Here is a 17,624-nt window from a genome sequence, read left to right as displayed (position 1 = left end):
AGTGTAGCATGCATTTGTATTCAGTCCCCTTTACTCTGATACCCCTAACTAAAATCTAGTGGAACCAATTGCCTTCAGAAGTCACCTATATAGTAAATAAAGTCCACCTGTGTGTCATTTAATCTCAATATAAATACAGCTGTTCTGTGAAGCCCTCAGAGGTTTGTTAGAGAACATTAGTGAACAAACAGCATCATGAAGGCCAAAGAACGCACCCAATAGGTCAGGGATAAAGTTGTGGAGAAGTTTAAAGCAGGGTTAGGTTATAAAAAAAATATCCAAGCTTTGATCCTCTCACGGAGCACTGGTCAATCCATCATTCGAAAATGGAAAGAGTATGCCACAACTGCAAACCTACGAAGACGTGAACATCCACCTTAACGAACAGGCCAGGCAAGGAGAGCATTATTCAGAGAAGCAGCCAAGAGGCCCATGGTAACTCTGGAGGAGCTGCAGAGATCCACAGCTCAGGTGAGAGAATCTGTCCACAGGACAACTATTAGTTGTGTACTTCACAAATCTGGCCTTTATGGAAGAGTGGAAAGAAGAAAAACATTGTTGAAAGAAAACCATAAGAAGTCCCATTTGCAGTTTGCAAGAAGCCAAATGGGGGACACCGCAAACAAGTTGAAGAAGGTGCTCTGGTCACATGAGACCAAAATGGAACTTTTTGGCCTAAAAGTAAAAACACTATGTGTGGCAGAAAACTAACACTGCATATCACCCTGAACACACCATCCCCATCGTGATGCTTTTCTTTAGCAGGGACAGGGAAGCTGGTCAGAGTTGATGAGAGACTGAGACACTTGGCTACAGCCCCCCTCCCCTAGGTCCATCAAAGCATCGACATCCATGGAGCAAGGAACAGGAACTTTAGACCAAAATCTAAGCGCATTCACAAACAATATTTAACCTCCCTGGAGGTATTCCCGAGTGTAGCTCGGGGTAAAGTTTCAGCACCACAAGTGGTAACCCCGAGCTACACTTGGGAATACCCTGCAGCGTTGCTCCGGGATCCCTTCTGCACCTACCTTGTTCTTCGCTCCCGCGATGTCCCCCCTGCAGTGTCTTCGGCCATCTCCTCCGACCAATGCCAGCATCCATCTTCCGGGTTCCGTTCCCTGCGACGTCGAGATGTATGGGGATGTAACCGGCGGGAAATTTAAAAATGTTAAAAAGTGACATTCACTCAATACACTAAAATCACATAGTAAAACATTACTGTATCAAAACATTTCACATACATTTTGTCCCTACTGCTTTGTCCTGTGCCCTGCCTGCATACTGTTCTTTCTGCCTGGAAACTGAGAAAAGTCCATGGCGTCCAAAAAGCGTCCCTTTAGGTCAAAAGCGGTTTTAGAAAAGTGATAGTAAATTAGAACCACTTGCAGAATTGAGTGATAATGATTTGTGTGGATGATTTCATGTTTCAAATTATAACATACCTGGGATGTTTAGTAGACTATTGTTCGGACAGATTTTACTGAGTTATTCCTAAGAATTACAGGCCTACAATAAAAAAACAACATATTTCCATGCAAAAAAAGTACTGCTTTGAGCACAGAAATACTGACATAATCATACCGCTAGGGAGGTTAAGGAAAAAAGGCTAGAAAAAAAAATTGTTTAGACATTTCTGAGCTGAGCTAGGAAGACTTCCATCCTCCTGGGACACCAACAAACTGTAGTCTGTTGGGAATAAGAAAGCATCCTCTCTAGGGCATCCTCTAGTGAATGAAGCCTGTTAGTAGTTGTTGCTGCATTGCATACCCTCATTACGACTTTTGGGCATCCTGACTGTATCTGAATTCTTGTGTCCCTCAATGGCTGAGAAAGAAAATTTTATATATTTTTTTTATATGTACCATAAAATGTATTTCTTCGAGTCCATTGAGAGATGCAGGTCCTGCCCCTCAGTGTTTTCTTGTATTGCGTAATACAGGAAACATGAAACTGATGCCTGCTTGGGGGTTCAGTAGGGGGTTATACTGGCAACTGGCTTTTGATTTTCTTGTGCCCCATAATGGATTCCAAGAATTGGATTTTATGCAGGTAAAAAATTTAACTTTTTTCCTCTGGTCCTTCACAATAGAAGGATGTAGGAAATATCAAATATGTTTTCAGCTTCATTCACAAATTTAGGAGCATTTTATTGTAAAGGGGCTGTAAAATCCGTGATCTTTAGCTGTCTCCGTTATTTTGAACTAGTCTCTGACTATCTTTAGCAGTATGTTCCCAGTCACCAACTACTCCTGAAGCATGTGCATGGTGTTTTTGTGCAACATCTTTCTAGTCTCTGACCTCTTGTATATTTATACATTGATATCTCATGTTGTGTATGTTTTTTTAAAGTCTGACCATCTTAAATAACTTGCTCAAAGGCTCTGAAAGTCTTCTGTTGCATGTTTGCAATTTATCTCCTGTAGCATGTGCATATCTTTTGACAGTCTTCTGTAACATGTAATATTTACATATATTACATGTGGCCTTTGATTATGTCAGGGGCTACACTTGATGACCTCTACTGCTTTACATGTTAATATAAGAGAGGTATGATATTTGATTAGGACATACTGTATGTTCCACTTAATCATCTCATTACTTTAGGGCTGCAGTAAAATGGCGTTATGGTTTTTTTTTTGCTGTTAATTCAAGGTTGTACAGACTTTTAAACTAAACATATGTTCAGTATGGCTCTAAACAAAATGTGTGCGTTCTCATGTTACAGTACATTTACATTAGGGTTTCAAAATTAAACATTTCAATTTGCTCCCCATAAAATTTCAGACTTTGGAGAAAATGAGAGAAAGCTTAAATTAATATTCAAACAGTCAAATTTTACTGGCATAAAACATTTGTTTTCTTTCATGCAGGAGGTGAAGAAGAAGTATGACAAAGAGACAGAAAAATATTGCAGTGTTCTGGAAAAGCACATGAACCTGTCATCCAAAAAGAAAGAGGTGCACCTACATGAGGTGAGGAGTGGACTATCCATAGGTGATGCTTTAATAGTGATCGAGTGGCTAGTTAAAGAGAGCTGACTGCTGGTTATTAAAAACAGAGCCTTCAGTTGCAGAAACTGACTGAAAACTGAGCATGTGCAATAGCTGCCATCACTGCAGTACAAAATTCCCAACTGTATTGGGGACATGGACAGAAGGGGAGACAGAGAACAGCAGAATAAACCAGGGTTTTTTTTGCAGAATACAGGAGAAGAATCCCATAGTTAATGCGTGCGTATGAAACCGCATGTAGTACAGTATTTATTGATATTTGATTATGTGGGTTAAATGACACTTTAAAGCAGGGGTCCTTAAACTTTTTAAACGGGGCCGATTCACGAACCTTCACACTGTTGGGGGACTGGACTATAGTTTGAAAAAAATATGAACAAATTCCTATGCACACTGCACATATCTTATTTGTAGTGCAAAAAAAAATAAGGAAAAAATAATACAATATTTAAAATGCACTGTATTCTAACGCACTGGACACGGCAATGCTCTGTACTCTGTAACGCACTGGACACCACAATGCACTATAAACTGTAACGCACTGGACACGGCAATGCACTGCACACTGTAACGCACTTAGCACCACCATGCACTGGTCACTAATGCACTGTACTCTGATACACTGGACACTGTAACGCACTAAGCACTGCCATGCACTGGATATCGAAATGCACTGTACACTGTAACACACTGGACAACAACATGCACTGTACTCTTAATGCACTCTACACTGGACACTGAGACCGCAATGCACTGGACACTTACACACTGGAAACTGCAATCACAATGCACTGGACACTGACACACTGGACACCGCAATGCACTGTACCTGGTGCGCGCTCCTCCTCTCCTGTTGCTCCTCTGGCTGCAAAAGATGAAATCCTGGGCTTCCAGGCTGCCTCTCGCTGGGTCTTCGGCCAGCTCAAGGGTGTTTTTTTTTTTTTCTTTTCTTTCTTCCTGGCTGTCCCGGAGGGCCGGATAAACTTCTTTGGCGGGCCGTAGTTTGAGGACCCCTGCTTTAAAGTGAGCCTGGCTTGGCCTAAAAACTGATAGAAAGGTAACCACAGTGTTGAAGTGCAAACTCTTAGAATCTGTGTTATCTTCACACACTGCACCTTTTTAGTTCTTCGAGAAATGTAGGCCACATATACAGCCTGGGCGTCGGATAAAAGGGGCTAGACCTGCTCAGTTGAAAAAATAAAAATTGAATTTTATAAGTTGCTCTCAAACAGTGTGTGTGATCAGCACCAGCACAAGTCAATCCTTTTAACTATGCAAGCAAACCTGGAAAATCCCTGAAGACTACCAACACTAATATATTTATTTAATGCACAATAGGGTTCAAAAAAGCAATACAGCAAATATCTTTTGCCCTTTATTAAGCCTGAAAAGTTTGCTGTATTTCTGTTTTGAACTCTATTCAGTGATAAACATTACTTGTCTGTGCTACAACTTTTTTTTTTTTTTTAACATTCATGCACATACATGGAGGACACTTCTGTTTTGAAGATAAGAGTTGTGTAATATAATGGGTAATGACTTGTTTCTCTTTGCTGTTCTGATAATGGTGGCAGGAAACACCCATATGCACAAACAGGGTGGTGTTCAAGATTCTGTTACTTATCTCACCTTTACTATATAGAATACTTTAACTCCATTACCTAACATTGTGCCTTTTTGTCATTGATACATTATGATACAACTAACTTTGTTCTTGCTAAATCAGCCAGCGTCAAGATGGGAAGTGATCATTCTTGTCCCCTTTGGTGCCTTTTCTTCCACCTTTTTTATAGCTGAAGAAAATCTTATGGACATAGACATGTCTAAGTAGATACGGGGTTGTTTGCCCTGCATAGTAAAACTTTGCACCCTGCTGTCAGCAAGATACTGACAGATTCCTGAATTCTGAATCAAATCTTTATTTCAGAGCCAAAACTATTTCATAACATAGTGTAAACATTCTTGGTGTACATTACACAAGAAATCACAATTTACATTTCAACTAATGAAACCTAACTTTCGACTGGTTGTTATAGGTTATTGCACATGCATGCTATTTGTATTGGGTGTTAAATGACCCCATAATATATTGAGTTTTTTGATATGACACCATCTACCTTAATGACTGCCTTAGATACAGTCCATACCAATGTTTGGAGCATCCAAATTGCATGGTTTAAGTTTAATTAATTATTTTTTTTTTTTTTGGATTTATTACTATTTTCTCCTTATCAAATTAAATGTAAGAATATTGTGCAGCAAGTATGTGGAACAGCAGTTCGCTGTCTAAAGAAGAGAAATGGTAAAATTATCCCTAATTCTTAAAATCGAGTTAAATGTCATGTCTGCTTTAATTTAGATTACTATTTCCAAGTGTCAATTCTGTGTAGCATATTATATTAAGCATTGCCACCATCTAGTGGCCATTTCAGATATGAAGTGCAGTACACTAAAACCATCTATTATTTTTAATGAACTAACCATAAACAATTTTTGACCTTGTGCCCTTAATGTTACTGGAGAAATCTTGCATAATCCTTTTCAAAATATTTTCCTGTCTTTTGTCGGTTAAGAATATAAAAAAAAAAAATACACTATTATCTACAAAACTAATAATTTGAATGGGAAGGAGGCACAGAAGCTGCCTGCATATACTTTTTCAATGATCAAATAGTTTTTGGTGTGCCCAGACTGCTCTTAAAGTAAAATTTTACTGCTTTTGTTGCTCTTCTGCCTTAAAAATGTCTGTCCTATCCGCTAGTAATTTCCTCACTGAGCCATTCAAGTGCAGCTCAGTGTACAATCTCAGGATGCTAGAATTAAAGTGGTTGTAAAGGGTCATGGGTTTTTACCTTCATGCATTCTATGCGCTGCGTAAATTGACGGCGCTATATAAGTACCCGAAATAAATAATAAACTGTTAAATACCTTTTCTTATCAGCAGTTAGAGCAGCCTTGTGACTTTCTATCATTATCCAGCAGAGAACTGGCTAAAGCTTGTAGGAGGAGTTTTCATTCTCCCCTGATTGTCCTGTGAGTCTGCATAACCCCTGATCCTCTGTCTGGACCGCGCTGATTGGCCCTGTGCTGATCACATGCACTCTCCCAAGGAAAAAAAAAAGTCTTGTAAGACACACCAAACTAAGCATGTACAGCTTGCTCCCAAGGCTCTGTTCTATTAGCAGATGGCTTGGGGACAGTAGAAGGGGAGGATCTTGGAAGACTGGATCACAATGGGAAGGATACGTTCACCTTTTAGACAAAAATAATAAATGCACATTTTTTTGCAGGCAAAAAAATGTGCATGCATTATTTTTGTCTGCAGAAGCCTGGAAAGAATTGCACCAGTGATCAGTAGATAGCTGATGCCATACAGGCCTCCTGCAGATCTATCAGAATATCTGCTTGCCGTACGGGATGTACGAGCAAGCAGATATTCTGACAGGCAGCTGCAGTGAACTACCACGGCGCTCCACAGCGCCATGGTAGTTCATTGAAACCTACAAGCCGGCATCCGCTAAGGCTGTCGGGACTTGCAGTTCATTCATTCATGGAAGTCTGTGAATGAATGATGCAGCCTTGTGGGTGGAGCCCTGCACGGCCGCGCTGTTTTCAAATTTGACAGATAGTAGGGGGAGAAGTCTCCCCCTACTATCTGTCAGAGGGAGGGGGACTGCGGGCTGCTCCTATGGGACCATGTTACATGTTCCATCCTAAAACTGGGCGTAGCATGATCCCAAAGGTGAACTTATGCTTTAATCCCTGAGGTTCCATGGTGAGTATACCAAGCATATATAAATAATCAATATCAACTCAATATAAGGAATTATTTTACGGTTGTGGGTTTAGTAACACTTTAATGTATTCTATGTAGTAAGGTAAAAAAAATCCTTTCTGTTGCTGTTCCTCCCCTCCCTAAATACCTATCTACATCAATCCAATGCTGTGCCTGTCTGCAGTTCATCATCTCTCCCCTCTCTCTGCTCTCATAAACTTGGCTGAGAGCAGTGAGAGCCATTGGCTTCTGTTGCTGTCAGTCCAATCCTAAGAGGAGGTGGTGGGGCATAGGTCTGAGCTACACTTTGTGTGCCAGCACACAGCCTGGATCGGGAGTGTGCCCACATGTATGCCACCATAGGAAGTGACTTCCTATGGTGGCATATGGAGAAGAGGCGGAGAGGAGAGTGGTTGCAGGGGACCCCAGAAGAGGAGGTTCAGGGCTGATCTGTGCTATATCCTTGCACAGAACAGGTAAGAATAACCTCTTTACAACCGCTTTCAGTTATACATGTTATTGGAATACAGTGTTTATTTTTATTTATATATATATATATATATATATATTGTACATTTACATCAGTCCCTAACCCTCAAGGGGCACACAGTCTAAGGTCCCTAACTTACATACATACATACACATACTAAGGCCAATTTAGACAGGATCCAATTAGCATGTCTTTGCAGTGTCAGAGGAAACCCACGCAGGCACAGGGAGAACATGCAAACTCCAGGCAGGTGGTGCCGTGGTTGGGATTCGAACCAATGACATTAGTACTGCCAGGCAGAAGTGCTAACCATTTAGCCACTGTTCTACCCAGTGTTCATGTATTTTGTGCAAAAATCACATCAGTATTCAGTAGCGATAAATCCTTTAACCTGTAGATGGCAGTGTTTATAAGTTTGTAGCTGCATCTCTGATCAACTCTGTTTTTTATCAAAATAAAGTTTCCTGTTTCCTTGTTGCAGTGAAGTAGAAAAGCACATTTGGACTGTACACTGTCTGTTCTGTAGGACTATATACAGAATCTCTAACACATATAAAACATGAACATTTTGTTGTCAATGAATCAAAACCTTGAGTCTGAGTATAATATATAATTATGTCTGTTTGGGGGTAACCATATTTTCTCATTACATATGTGGTCACTGCTTTCTAGTTTGCAGTGCTCCACACTGATTGGCTCTACTTCTCCTTCTCCCAGTAGAAGTCTGTCTCAGCCAACCCATAGAAAAAATCTACTCACCGTAATTTCAATGATCATTTTCAGAAGCGGGCCATCAATGGCAGACTCCTAATTTCCATTAGAAAAGGTTTAATCAAAGTAAACACTGCAAACATTTAATGAAATGTATGCTTACTAAAAACACTATGCTAAATAGGTTAAACATACATTTTTGCTAAGAAAATGCCAAATGCTTGTTTCTCTGTATCCTCTTTCTGCTGTGATTATGCTGCCAATAAAGGGAGAATAATATGTAGAGCAGTATGCTCTACATACTATTGCACTTTGCTCTTTAAATACTGAAAAGAAGTGAGATAATGAGATACTATGGTCAAGTAGTGATCGAGCCTGTCTTCAATGGCTATGTATTTATTCTGCTATCATACAGATTTCGTATTACTACCTTTTCCAGAGTTCATCATTTATCTGATCTTCACTCCATATGTGCATCAACTAGGGAGCCCAAGTAACCAGAAAACAGGAAGTCTATCTCTAACATAACTTCCCGTTTACAAGTCCCCATTCCCCAAGTCACGTTAGCTGTGAAGTTATTGTAAGTTTATGTTTAAACCTTTGGAGACAACTAAGCTTTACAAAACTTTTAACAAACCCAAACTGAGTGTATAATGGAAATACTGCATAAGCAGCAGGTACCCACTTTGAATATAGTCATAAATAATCAATAGATCCAGCTAAAGGATAGCTGAAGTTGTATGCAAGTGTTTTATCCTGTTTTCTATAAAAAATAGTCCCTGTGCCCCATTCCTCTCATTGTTCAGTAGGTAGGAGGTGTAGGGGCCAAGCATGACTTTCACAGAAAAGGTTCAACTTTCCACATTAAGGTGAAACAGGAAGGCGCTTCTAAGTGCAGTATTCCAGGTTAACATTAATAAAAAGCGGTTAAAATGTAGTAGTACAAATAGGCTCTCTGTCCTCTGAGCGATGGAGCCGCTGTGCCAGCCAGCAGCTGCAGGGGGAGCTTGAGGAGAGGTGTTAAAGATGTCCGCCGCTCTGTTCGGACCGCTGGAACACACGCTGCCCATAGATCGGAAGTGACGTGAGCATGGAGTGGTGACGTTTCAAAGCATGAGCAAAGCTCCTTCTTCAAGACCAAGCATTACCTCACCTGCCTAAACCACTGCAGCATGTGATCAGTTTTTACTGAACATGAGATCTACATGTTCATTGTCTGAAACAGCAGGTATTTCAAACCAAAAAAAGAGTGTGATGGGGTGTGCTGAGGTGGAAAGTGATTCTTCACTCAGCAATCGTTCATTCAGAAAATTCAAAAGCGATCTCCTCCTCTTGTAAATACTCTGATGCTACCAATTAGCATTGTGTGGTGACCCTTTCTGAGACATTGACATGCACAGCAATGTGGGGAGGAACTTACTAGAGAGACTGAAGATTCTAAATATCACAAACATTTTGTATTTTGATTTATCCATGAATAAAATGGGGTGACAAACTTGCTGCATTGCTCCTTAATTCAGAGCAGTGTTGTAACCTTTATGTAGGCTTGTCCTTATTGAACTATGAGAAGAGGGGGGCAGCCTTGTCACTGCTGACACACGATGCTGTAGCTTGTCAATCAGCATCTGGCCATACCTAGTCCTACCTGCTTTTTAAAGTGTATGTAGGGTCAAGATGTAAAATAATTATATTCATTTTCATATTGTATTCCAGTTATTTCTAGCTTACTCATTTTAATCTGAACGATCTTGAAGTTTGTAAATTTACTGTATGAAGATCCCCACACATTTATGCCCTTGGAACTTTGTGGCATGTATTCATTATGCCCTGTAGGTAGGTTCTGCTGTGTCACAGAGCCTGCCTTCTGAACTAAAGGGGTGCAGAGAGGAGTACAGGAATCACTGATTGCAGGCAGCAGGGTACCATGGGATATGTAGTCTTTAGACATTGAAAGTAAACAGCAGAGGAGAAGCTGCAAAGCATGCAGGGAATCCAGGAAGTTGTGGAAAGAGATGGCCAGCAGACAGGCAGCACTCGCTACATGAAAGGCGATTTTCAAGTAATCTTATATTGGATTGTCAAAAGTAACTATTGTTGGTATTGTTATAATGAAAACGTATGCTGTAAATATTAACACCTTTTTATCTTTTCCCCTGTTTGCCACAGATAGTTCTTGTACCCTTATCAATTTAATGAAAGCAAAACACTGTCCTATGGGTACATTACACATCCATGCTATGGAAGCGGGGGAATGGCTAATAATCCTCTTTGCTACTATCTTTGCATGGATGAATCCTATTCTCTATTGTGTTGCCTCTCTTTGTTCTGCCCTGGTTAAAGTGGAGCTCCACCCGAAAGGGGAAGCTCCGCTTTAATGCTTTGTCCCCCGCTCCCCATGCAGTATTGGCACCTATGAGGAGCGGGTACCCGAATTTGACGGGTGCCCGCTCCCACTTCTGCTGCGTTCGCCTAGGCAATCGGAAGCGGAACTTGTCCTCCCTCCCTGTAGTTTTCAGGGACATGTGACCAGGTTCCAGAAGACTATGGGGCCATTCACAAAGCACAGCGCTTCTCGCGCAAGTGCAGTGGGCACCTGGCTGTAAAGCCGCAAGCTGTCACAGCCTGGTGCCCACACTAAAGATGCCAGTGCCGGGGAAAGAAGACGGCCGGTGAAACCAGTGGTGGTGTGGACACCGCTGGACTAATGGACAGGTAAGTGGCCGTATTTTAAAAGTCAGCAGCTGTAGTTTTCTTTTTTTTTTTTTTAGCCGAAACTCCGCTTTAATAAAATGAGAACTCAATGCTCTGCATCCGAAAGATGAACGACATTTGGGGACAGCATTTTTGCTAGCCCTAACAGACATATTGATGTTGCATAGCCCCAATCAAAACCTCCTGATTTGGGGCCTTATTATTTGCCCACAGCAGCCAGTAAGATTATATTTTCAAAGCAGGTCCTGAGAGTGGCCTGTCCAGTTCTGAATAAGAACACATTGGTGCATAAGGCGTGTAGTTGTGTTAGAGTTATCATGAGCTGACTTAGCTTGTTGCTATAGTTGATGATTTCTAGGCTCTATTTATGCAACTTTAAATGTAAAATCCAATATTCTATGGATAATTTGATGCAGCATAGAATACACCCATAACAAATTTCTTTAGTAGCACTGGTCATATACTTTCCCAGGAAGCAGAGATGTGGATATGTGTCTATATAGACAGCAGGAAGGAATGTACAATGCTCTTGGCAGGAAGACTCTTTTAGGCTGAGTAAGTGCCACCTGTTCATCTCTCCTGGGAAAGTATCAGCACTGAACACTTACAGTGCAGTAGATATAATCCTTTAAGTTGTTGGCATAGAGTTGGCATTCCTCAGGTCTGTTCTACGTTCACAGTAGAGGGGAATTTTGCTATCATTCTTTAAACATTATTGCAAATGACATATTTGGGGTTAAACTAGGCTGTTTTTTAATCCTTTTAAGCCTGCAATTATTTTTGCTCTGTTAAGGCTCTTTCTGCTTGCATTTTTTAGTGAAACGTTACAAAATCCTATGTCTCTTGTACAGTTTCTTTGTTCCAAGTGCTAAAGAATTTGATGCCAGATTGATTAATTCCCACTTGCATTCTTTTGTAGCTGAGCTCCAATGTAAATTGTTGTATTCTGTATGCAATGTGTGTTCATGGAATTAGTCCACACCTTGAATCTTTCCTGGAGAATTACTTAAAAAGACACTTTCACCTTGCTCATGCAGGGGAAAGTGATAGTGTCTTAGCAAAGGGCACCCCTACTCCCCATATGTTCAGCTTACCAGCAGATTCTACACAAGGATGCTCAACCTGTGGCATGTGGCCCACAGAGCCCTCTCATGTGGCCCGTAGCCTCAAACCAGGGAAACGCATTCCTGGGGCGTGCAATCCGTTATTTGTGTTTTGGCTTGCAAACCTGCCATCCTGGAGCATCAGAGTGTATCAAGCCAGGCCGGCAGCGGGGGAAGCAGGCGGTAGCGGAGGGAGCAGGAGCCACATAAACTGATACTTCCTCTGTAGCGCCGGCTTCTGTCCTAGGTGGGATGATACCAACTGCACTTCGCCTGGGGACTTTCTAGCAGCCTGGAGAGTGATGCCAACAGAAGAAGTCAGTGTATTAAACAACACATATGCACTGCCTTTACATGCACATGAAATTCGGCATCCCAGCCTTTGTCCGTAGGGTTCAGTGCTGAGTTGGCCCACCCTTTGCAGCTATAACATTTGTGAGGTCAGGCACTGATGTCATACGAGAAGGCCTGGCTCGCAGTCTTCGCTCTAATTCATCCCAAAGGTGTTCTATCTGGTTGAGGTCAGGGCTTTGTGCAGGCCAGTCAAGTTCCTTCACCCCAAACTCGCTCATTCATGTCTTTATGGACCTTGCTTTGTGCACTGGTGCACAGTCATGTTGGAACAGGAAGGGGCCATCCCCAAACTGTTCCCACAATGTTGGGAGCATGAAATTATCCAAAATGTGTTGGTATGTTGACACCTTAAGAGTTCCCTTTACTGGAACTAAGGGGCTAAGCCCAACCTCTGAAAAACAACCCCATCCCATAATCCCCCCTCCACCAAACTTTACACTTGGCACAATTTCAACATGCGCTGACCCCGCTCTGTCATTTTACGTGGCCTACCACTTGGTAGATAAGTTGCTGTTTTCCCAGTTGCTTCCACTTTATTATAATACCACTAACAGTTGACCGTGGAATATTTAGTAGCAAGGAAATTTAATGGATGGACTTATTACACAGGTGGCAACCTATCATGATACCACACTTGAATTCACTGAGCTCCTTAGAGTGACCCATTCTTACACAAATGTTTGTAGAAGCAGTCTGCATGCCTAGTTGCTTGATTTTATACACCTCTGGAGGTGATTGGAACACCTGAATCCAATGGTTTGGAGGAGTATCCCAGTATAAAGGGGGCAGGCTGTTTGGAACAGTAAACCATACAGGAATCAGGAACAGTCCCACGTATGTTTGTACTGCAATTTTATTTATCAAGACCGCAAACCAACACGGTTTCAGTGTAGGAGGGTTTTGTACAGCAAGTCCATAGCATAAAATACAGTATATACATGCTCACACACATAGTTTGTGTTACTCTAAAAAAAAAAAAAAGTAACTGTTTAGCAAATTAGGAAAAACTTCATTAGTGCACATTTTTTGCCAACCCTGTGTTAAAACAAAACAAAAAACAAAACCTAGTGCTGTGTACAGGAGCAAACACTGTCCATAAAACATATCATGATGGTGGAATAGGCCTCTTCTAATATTTGTTTTAGTGTGCTGGAATAACACATCAAAGAAAATAATGAAGAAAGCAGGGTTACTTAGCTACTGTTTCTCAGCAAACATTTACCGAATAGGCTGTTATCATAGTTATAATCATTCATCATTGTCATTATTATTTAGCACTTGTAAGCTAATTGGCCATTTTCATTTATTAGCAAAAATTGACTCGGGTTTTTGAACAAGGCATGTCCTTTCTGAAATACATGAACTGACGCTGACATCTAGTGGATAAAACAATTCTAGTCCTTGAAAGTGAAAGGCACTAAACTGGAAGTTTTTAAAAATAAATTGCATTTAACATATAGACAATAATTGCCCATGAACAATCTTCTTCTTGGTCCAGATATGCATTTTTTTTGTCACCTTGCCCATATTTATTGGATTCACAGATTAGTGTGATCAAGTAAGTGATTCTGCATATAGTGAAATGGTGCCTTTCCATAAAACATTTGCAACTTCCTACATATCCTAGTGGATATTGTGTTCTCTTCTGTTAGACTTAGGCTGTTTTCACACTGATCAGTTTTTGATGCACTTTTGTTTCGGCTTAAAGCGGTAGTAAAGCACAACTTAAGAAAAAAAATTCCCTGCAATGTGATGTCTTAATGTTCTAGTATGCATCACATAACTAGCACATTATGAAAGACTTTCCTTAAAATGAAGCCCTCCAGCAGCTCGCTGTCACCACTAACAGGACTTCCATCTTCACCCGGTCTTCCTTCTGAGTTCACAAGCTCCGGCCGTATGACTGACCGAGCCACGATGATGTCATTCCTGTGCATGCACGCTGGGGTCTCGGGCCACGGCACAGTTCTCTGAGGGAACAGCGCAGGCATGCCGTTCCTTCAGAGAGCATTTTCCATCTGTCATAAATGGTGAATATCTCCTAAACGGTGCAAGTTTAGGAGATATTCATTTTACCTTATATTATAAGCTTACCTGTAGATAAAAGATACAATAGTGGGTTTACTTCCACTTTAAGGTCCCTTTCACACTGATCAATTTTTGATGCCTTGCCATTGATTAAGGACCCTTTGACACTGATTCGCTTTTCTTCCACATTTTTAACTGAAAAACTGAAGAAAAATGCATCCCTTTAAATGCTATGGAACTCTTCACACCAGTTAGTTGCGTTTCACTTGCATGTTTAAATGGCCCTTTCATACGGATCAGTTTTTGATGCACTTTTGTTCACGTGTGAATAGTTCCATTGAGATGGATGCATTTTTCTTCTGCTTTTAGTGTATCTAAACCCAGGAACAAAATGTGATCTATTGCACCTTACCGATGTAGATTTGACAGTTGCATCATGTTTTCTCAGTCTTTTTTTTTTATTTTTTTTATTTTAATTTGTTTTTACTCTGTCAGTAACATACTCTCTGCCCTAAGGTGATAACACTCACTCACCATAGTTTTGCATTATGGTGACAACGCTGCTTTTCCATTGATAAAACCTCTTCCCATTTCCTACTTTCATAACATGGAGGGAGTGTTCTGTAGTTTACAGAAGTGAACTTAACAGGTCTGATAACGATGTTTTAGATTTCAGTGCAGCATTGTACTCTTACTACAGACCTCACTTAATTTCTGGCAGGATCAACTTTTTTTGTTTTTAATTTTTGCACTTATCAAGCAGATATAATAGAACACTTTTAGTGGTATATTTAGCAGACCGAAAGGAAGCAAAGAATAATCATAGTTATGGTTTACATCATCAATCATGTTCCTATCTACTTGTACATTTGTTTTCAAAGTATTTGTATGAAAAAATGTTAATGTTTCAGTAGCATATTGTTGTTCAGATTGCTGGAATATAAAATATAGTGGCCTGCACAGTCAGTTGGTTATGTTAACATCAACAAAGTACTTTTACAGAAACTGTTCCCATGTCTGTAACAGGGGAGATCTAAAGTTATCATATTATTATTCAATAACATATTGGCTATTATTTCTTAACACAAATTTTTTATTTTAATTATGCGTTTTGTTTTTTTTTTTCCTGATAGGCGGATAGTCAAGTGGATCAGATGAGGCAGCATTTCTATGAGGTGTCACTGGAATATGTTTTGAAAGTGCATGAAGTCCAGGAGAGGAAAATGTTTGAATTTGTGGAGCCGGTAAGTTTGTTCATGGAGTATTTTTGAGTTGGTATCTTATGAAGTTTAGTGAAAAATATTTTTATTTAAAAAAACAGCACCAGGGATGGTACTTACCATGAATGAAGAGTGTCCTGTGTATGGGTGACTGTTATGTTAATTAGTTTCTGAAGTCCTTTGCCCCATATACCCCTGTGCGGTGATCTTCTGGTACTGCGGGTTTATTATGAGCAGCTGTAGCTATGAGTCACTTGTTAAGTGCCAATTATGCCTTCTTTCTGCCCCTGTGCTCCAGTCATAGAAACTGCATTATCAGCCTCCTGCGTTCATGTAGTGATGTTCATATTGGGAGCTAATAGAGCTTTCCATGAATGATGCAGGGGCAGAAAGGGTAAGTATAGTTGGCACTTGACGAGTACCTGTCACAGCTGCAGCTGTTCATTGTAACCTCCACAGTACCAAAAGATCACCGCTGTGGGGGTATCTGGAGGCAGAGGAATTAACAGAGCAACCAAGAGCACATGAGGCACTCTTAATTCGTGGTAAATCATTAAACCTCACTTTTAATTGTTGTACATGATTTCATGCAAAGAGTTTGGAATAACGAGTTCACTGAACAGGAAAATAAATGGCAAAAAATTATAAATGTATTTTTTCAAATATCCTGTGTGTAAAAGGGGCTGTGTTTTCTTCATTAGAAACCAGAGGTAAACTGTGAAGATTTGATTGTCATTAACGGGGACCTGTGTCCAGGTCATGCACAATATTTACATATTTTGAACAAGCAGTAAACATACTTTAGACCTGAGCTCCAGGATCCTTAGACAGTCTCATTGTGCCTTTGTGCCCTTTTGCTGCAGCGAAAAACAAGCATTTTATTATATCTGCATTTTGTTTTTTGTTTTTTTTTCTTTTTTTTTTTCTTTTCAGAATATGCCTTTTTAATCTATATGACATCATCACTAGATCCATCTATGGCCTGGTTAACATCTATGCAGTTTGCTTTTGAGCCATTTCTGCAGTGCTTTCTGCGGTGTATTTTGTTTTTTTGTACATGCATTTTTTACATGATTTTCAAGTATTATTTCATGTGTTTTTTTATGCTTTTTTTTTTTTTTTGACCAGTTTATTGTTGGACAGATTGAAAAACACAAAAGGCATAAAAAATGCATCAAAAACACACTACATTTATTTTCTGCAGCATCTCCTTTGAAGTCTATTGAACCAAAAGCACCCAGTTTTGCATTTTATAAATGTCCCTAACCCTTTCCAAAAACACAGCGGCTGAAAAAACATAGATGTGAACATATCTCCTAGGAAATGGACAGTAGTGCCTTTCTACAAAAAGCCCCATAAACGTGTTGGTGGGTACCAGCCTAAAACCTGCAATGCCTGGGCACTGTGAGGAGGGATTGTGGAAGCATCATCATTTTCCCTAACCGATGCTGCATTATGGAACTACAATTCCAGTCATGAAGTACGCTTTAAAGTCAGTGGCTGTTGGCTCTTGGTGAGAATGGCTTGCTACTTCCCTACTGTTTACAGCTCTCCACCACAGCCATAGGCATATTCTGTGAAATAGTCAATTATTGGCTTCCAATTCTTGTGGACTGTGACAGTGCAAGGTCGGCCCTGCCACTGTGAAATTGGTTGGAAAACGGACACATTGTTTGCATGTGTGCAGAGTGCGGGACTCCGGAGTACCAACTTTGAGCAGAGAAAACTGTTTTTACAGCTTTCTCTGGATTTTGTGTTCCCGGATTGAGCTCTGTAGTTTGGCGATTTCATAGTGTCTTGGGAGAGAGGGAATCTCAAAGCCACTTTCCAGGGTTTGTTGAAGAGCAGCAGGGTGTGTTTCCAGGTACACACAGCCCTTATAATGAAGACCTAATGAGAACTCAAGGCAGTTGCTGCCATTCAGAGACACAGTCTTCGTGTGAAGATAGCAGTGTGCTCTAGCCAGGAGGAGCGACATTCTCAGCAGATAAGACCCTATTTTGTGGGAACTACTTGCCCGCAGGACTGGGTGAGTCAGGACAGCTATGCAGGTTTGGAGAGATTTGAGAAAGCTGAGGTGACTAGCAAGTCAGCTGGAGGGAGTTCTGTGTTCCTGAGAAATGTGAGAGCGCCCAGAGTGCTGGGAGAACCCTACCTGGAGGCCAGGAGTGGGCCTGTATAACAAGGTGCTGTGATAATAGGCTGAGTGAGTCTGAA

General features: G+C 40.7%; 1 protein-coding gene across 3 annotated transcripts in view; it reads left to right on the top strand.

Moving 5' to 3' along the window:
* The window catches only part of ARHGAP26 (Rho GTPase activating protein 26), a 643,079-nt gene that overhangs the window by 154,542 nt on the left and 470,913 nt on the right, over positions 1 to 17,624 (top strand). For all 3 annotated transcript variants that reach the window (XM_089673029.1, XM_089673028.1, XM_089673027.1), the window contains exons 5-6: positions 2,874 to 2,975; positions 15,321 to 15,431. In XM_089673029.1, coding sequence (XP_089529155.1) covers positions 2,874 to 2,975; positions 15,321 to 15,431 — 213 coding nt within the window. The remainder of the gene's footprint in view (positions 1 to 2,873; positions 2,976 to 15,320; positions 15,432 to 17,624) is intronic.

This window comes from Staurois parvus, unplaced genomic scaffold, assembly GCF_062004578.1.
Source record: "Staurois parvus isolate SC_StPar_1 unplaced genomic scaffold, SC_StPar_1.0 ptg000133l, whole genome shotgun sequence".
Classification (NCBI taxonomy): Eukaryota; Metazoa; Chordata; class Amphibia; order Anura; family Ranidae; genus Staurois; species Staurois parvus.
Note: the sequence above shows the minus strand (reverse complement) of the source record. Positions and strands in the feature narration are given on the sequence as shown.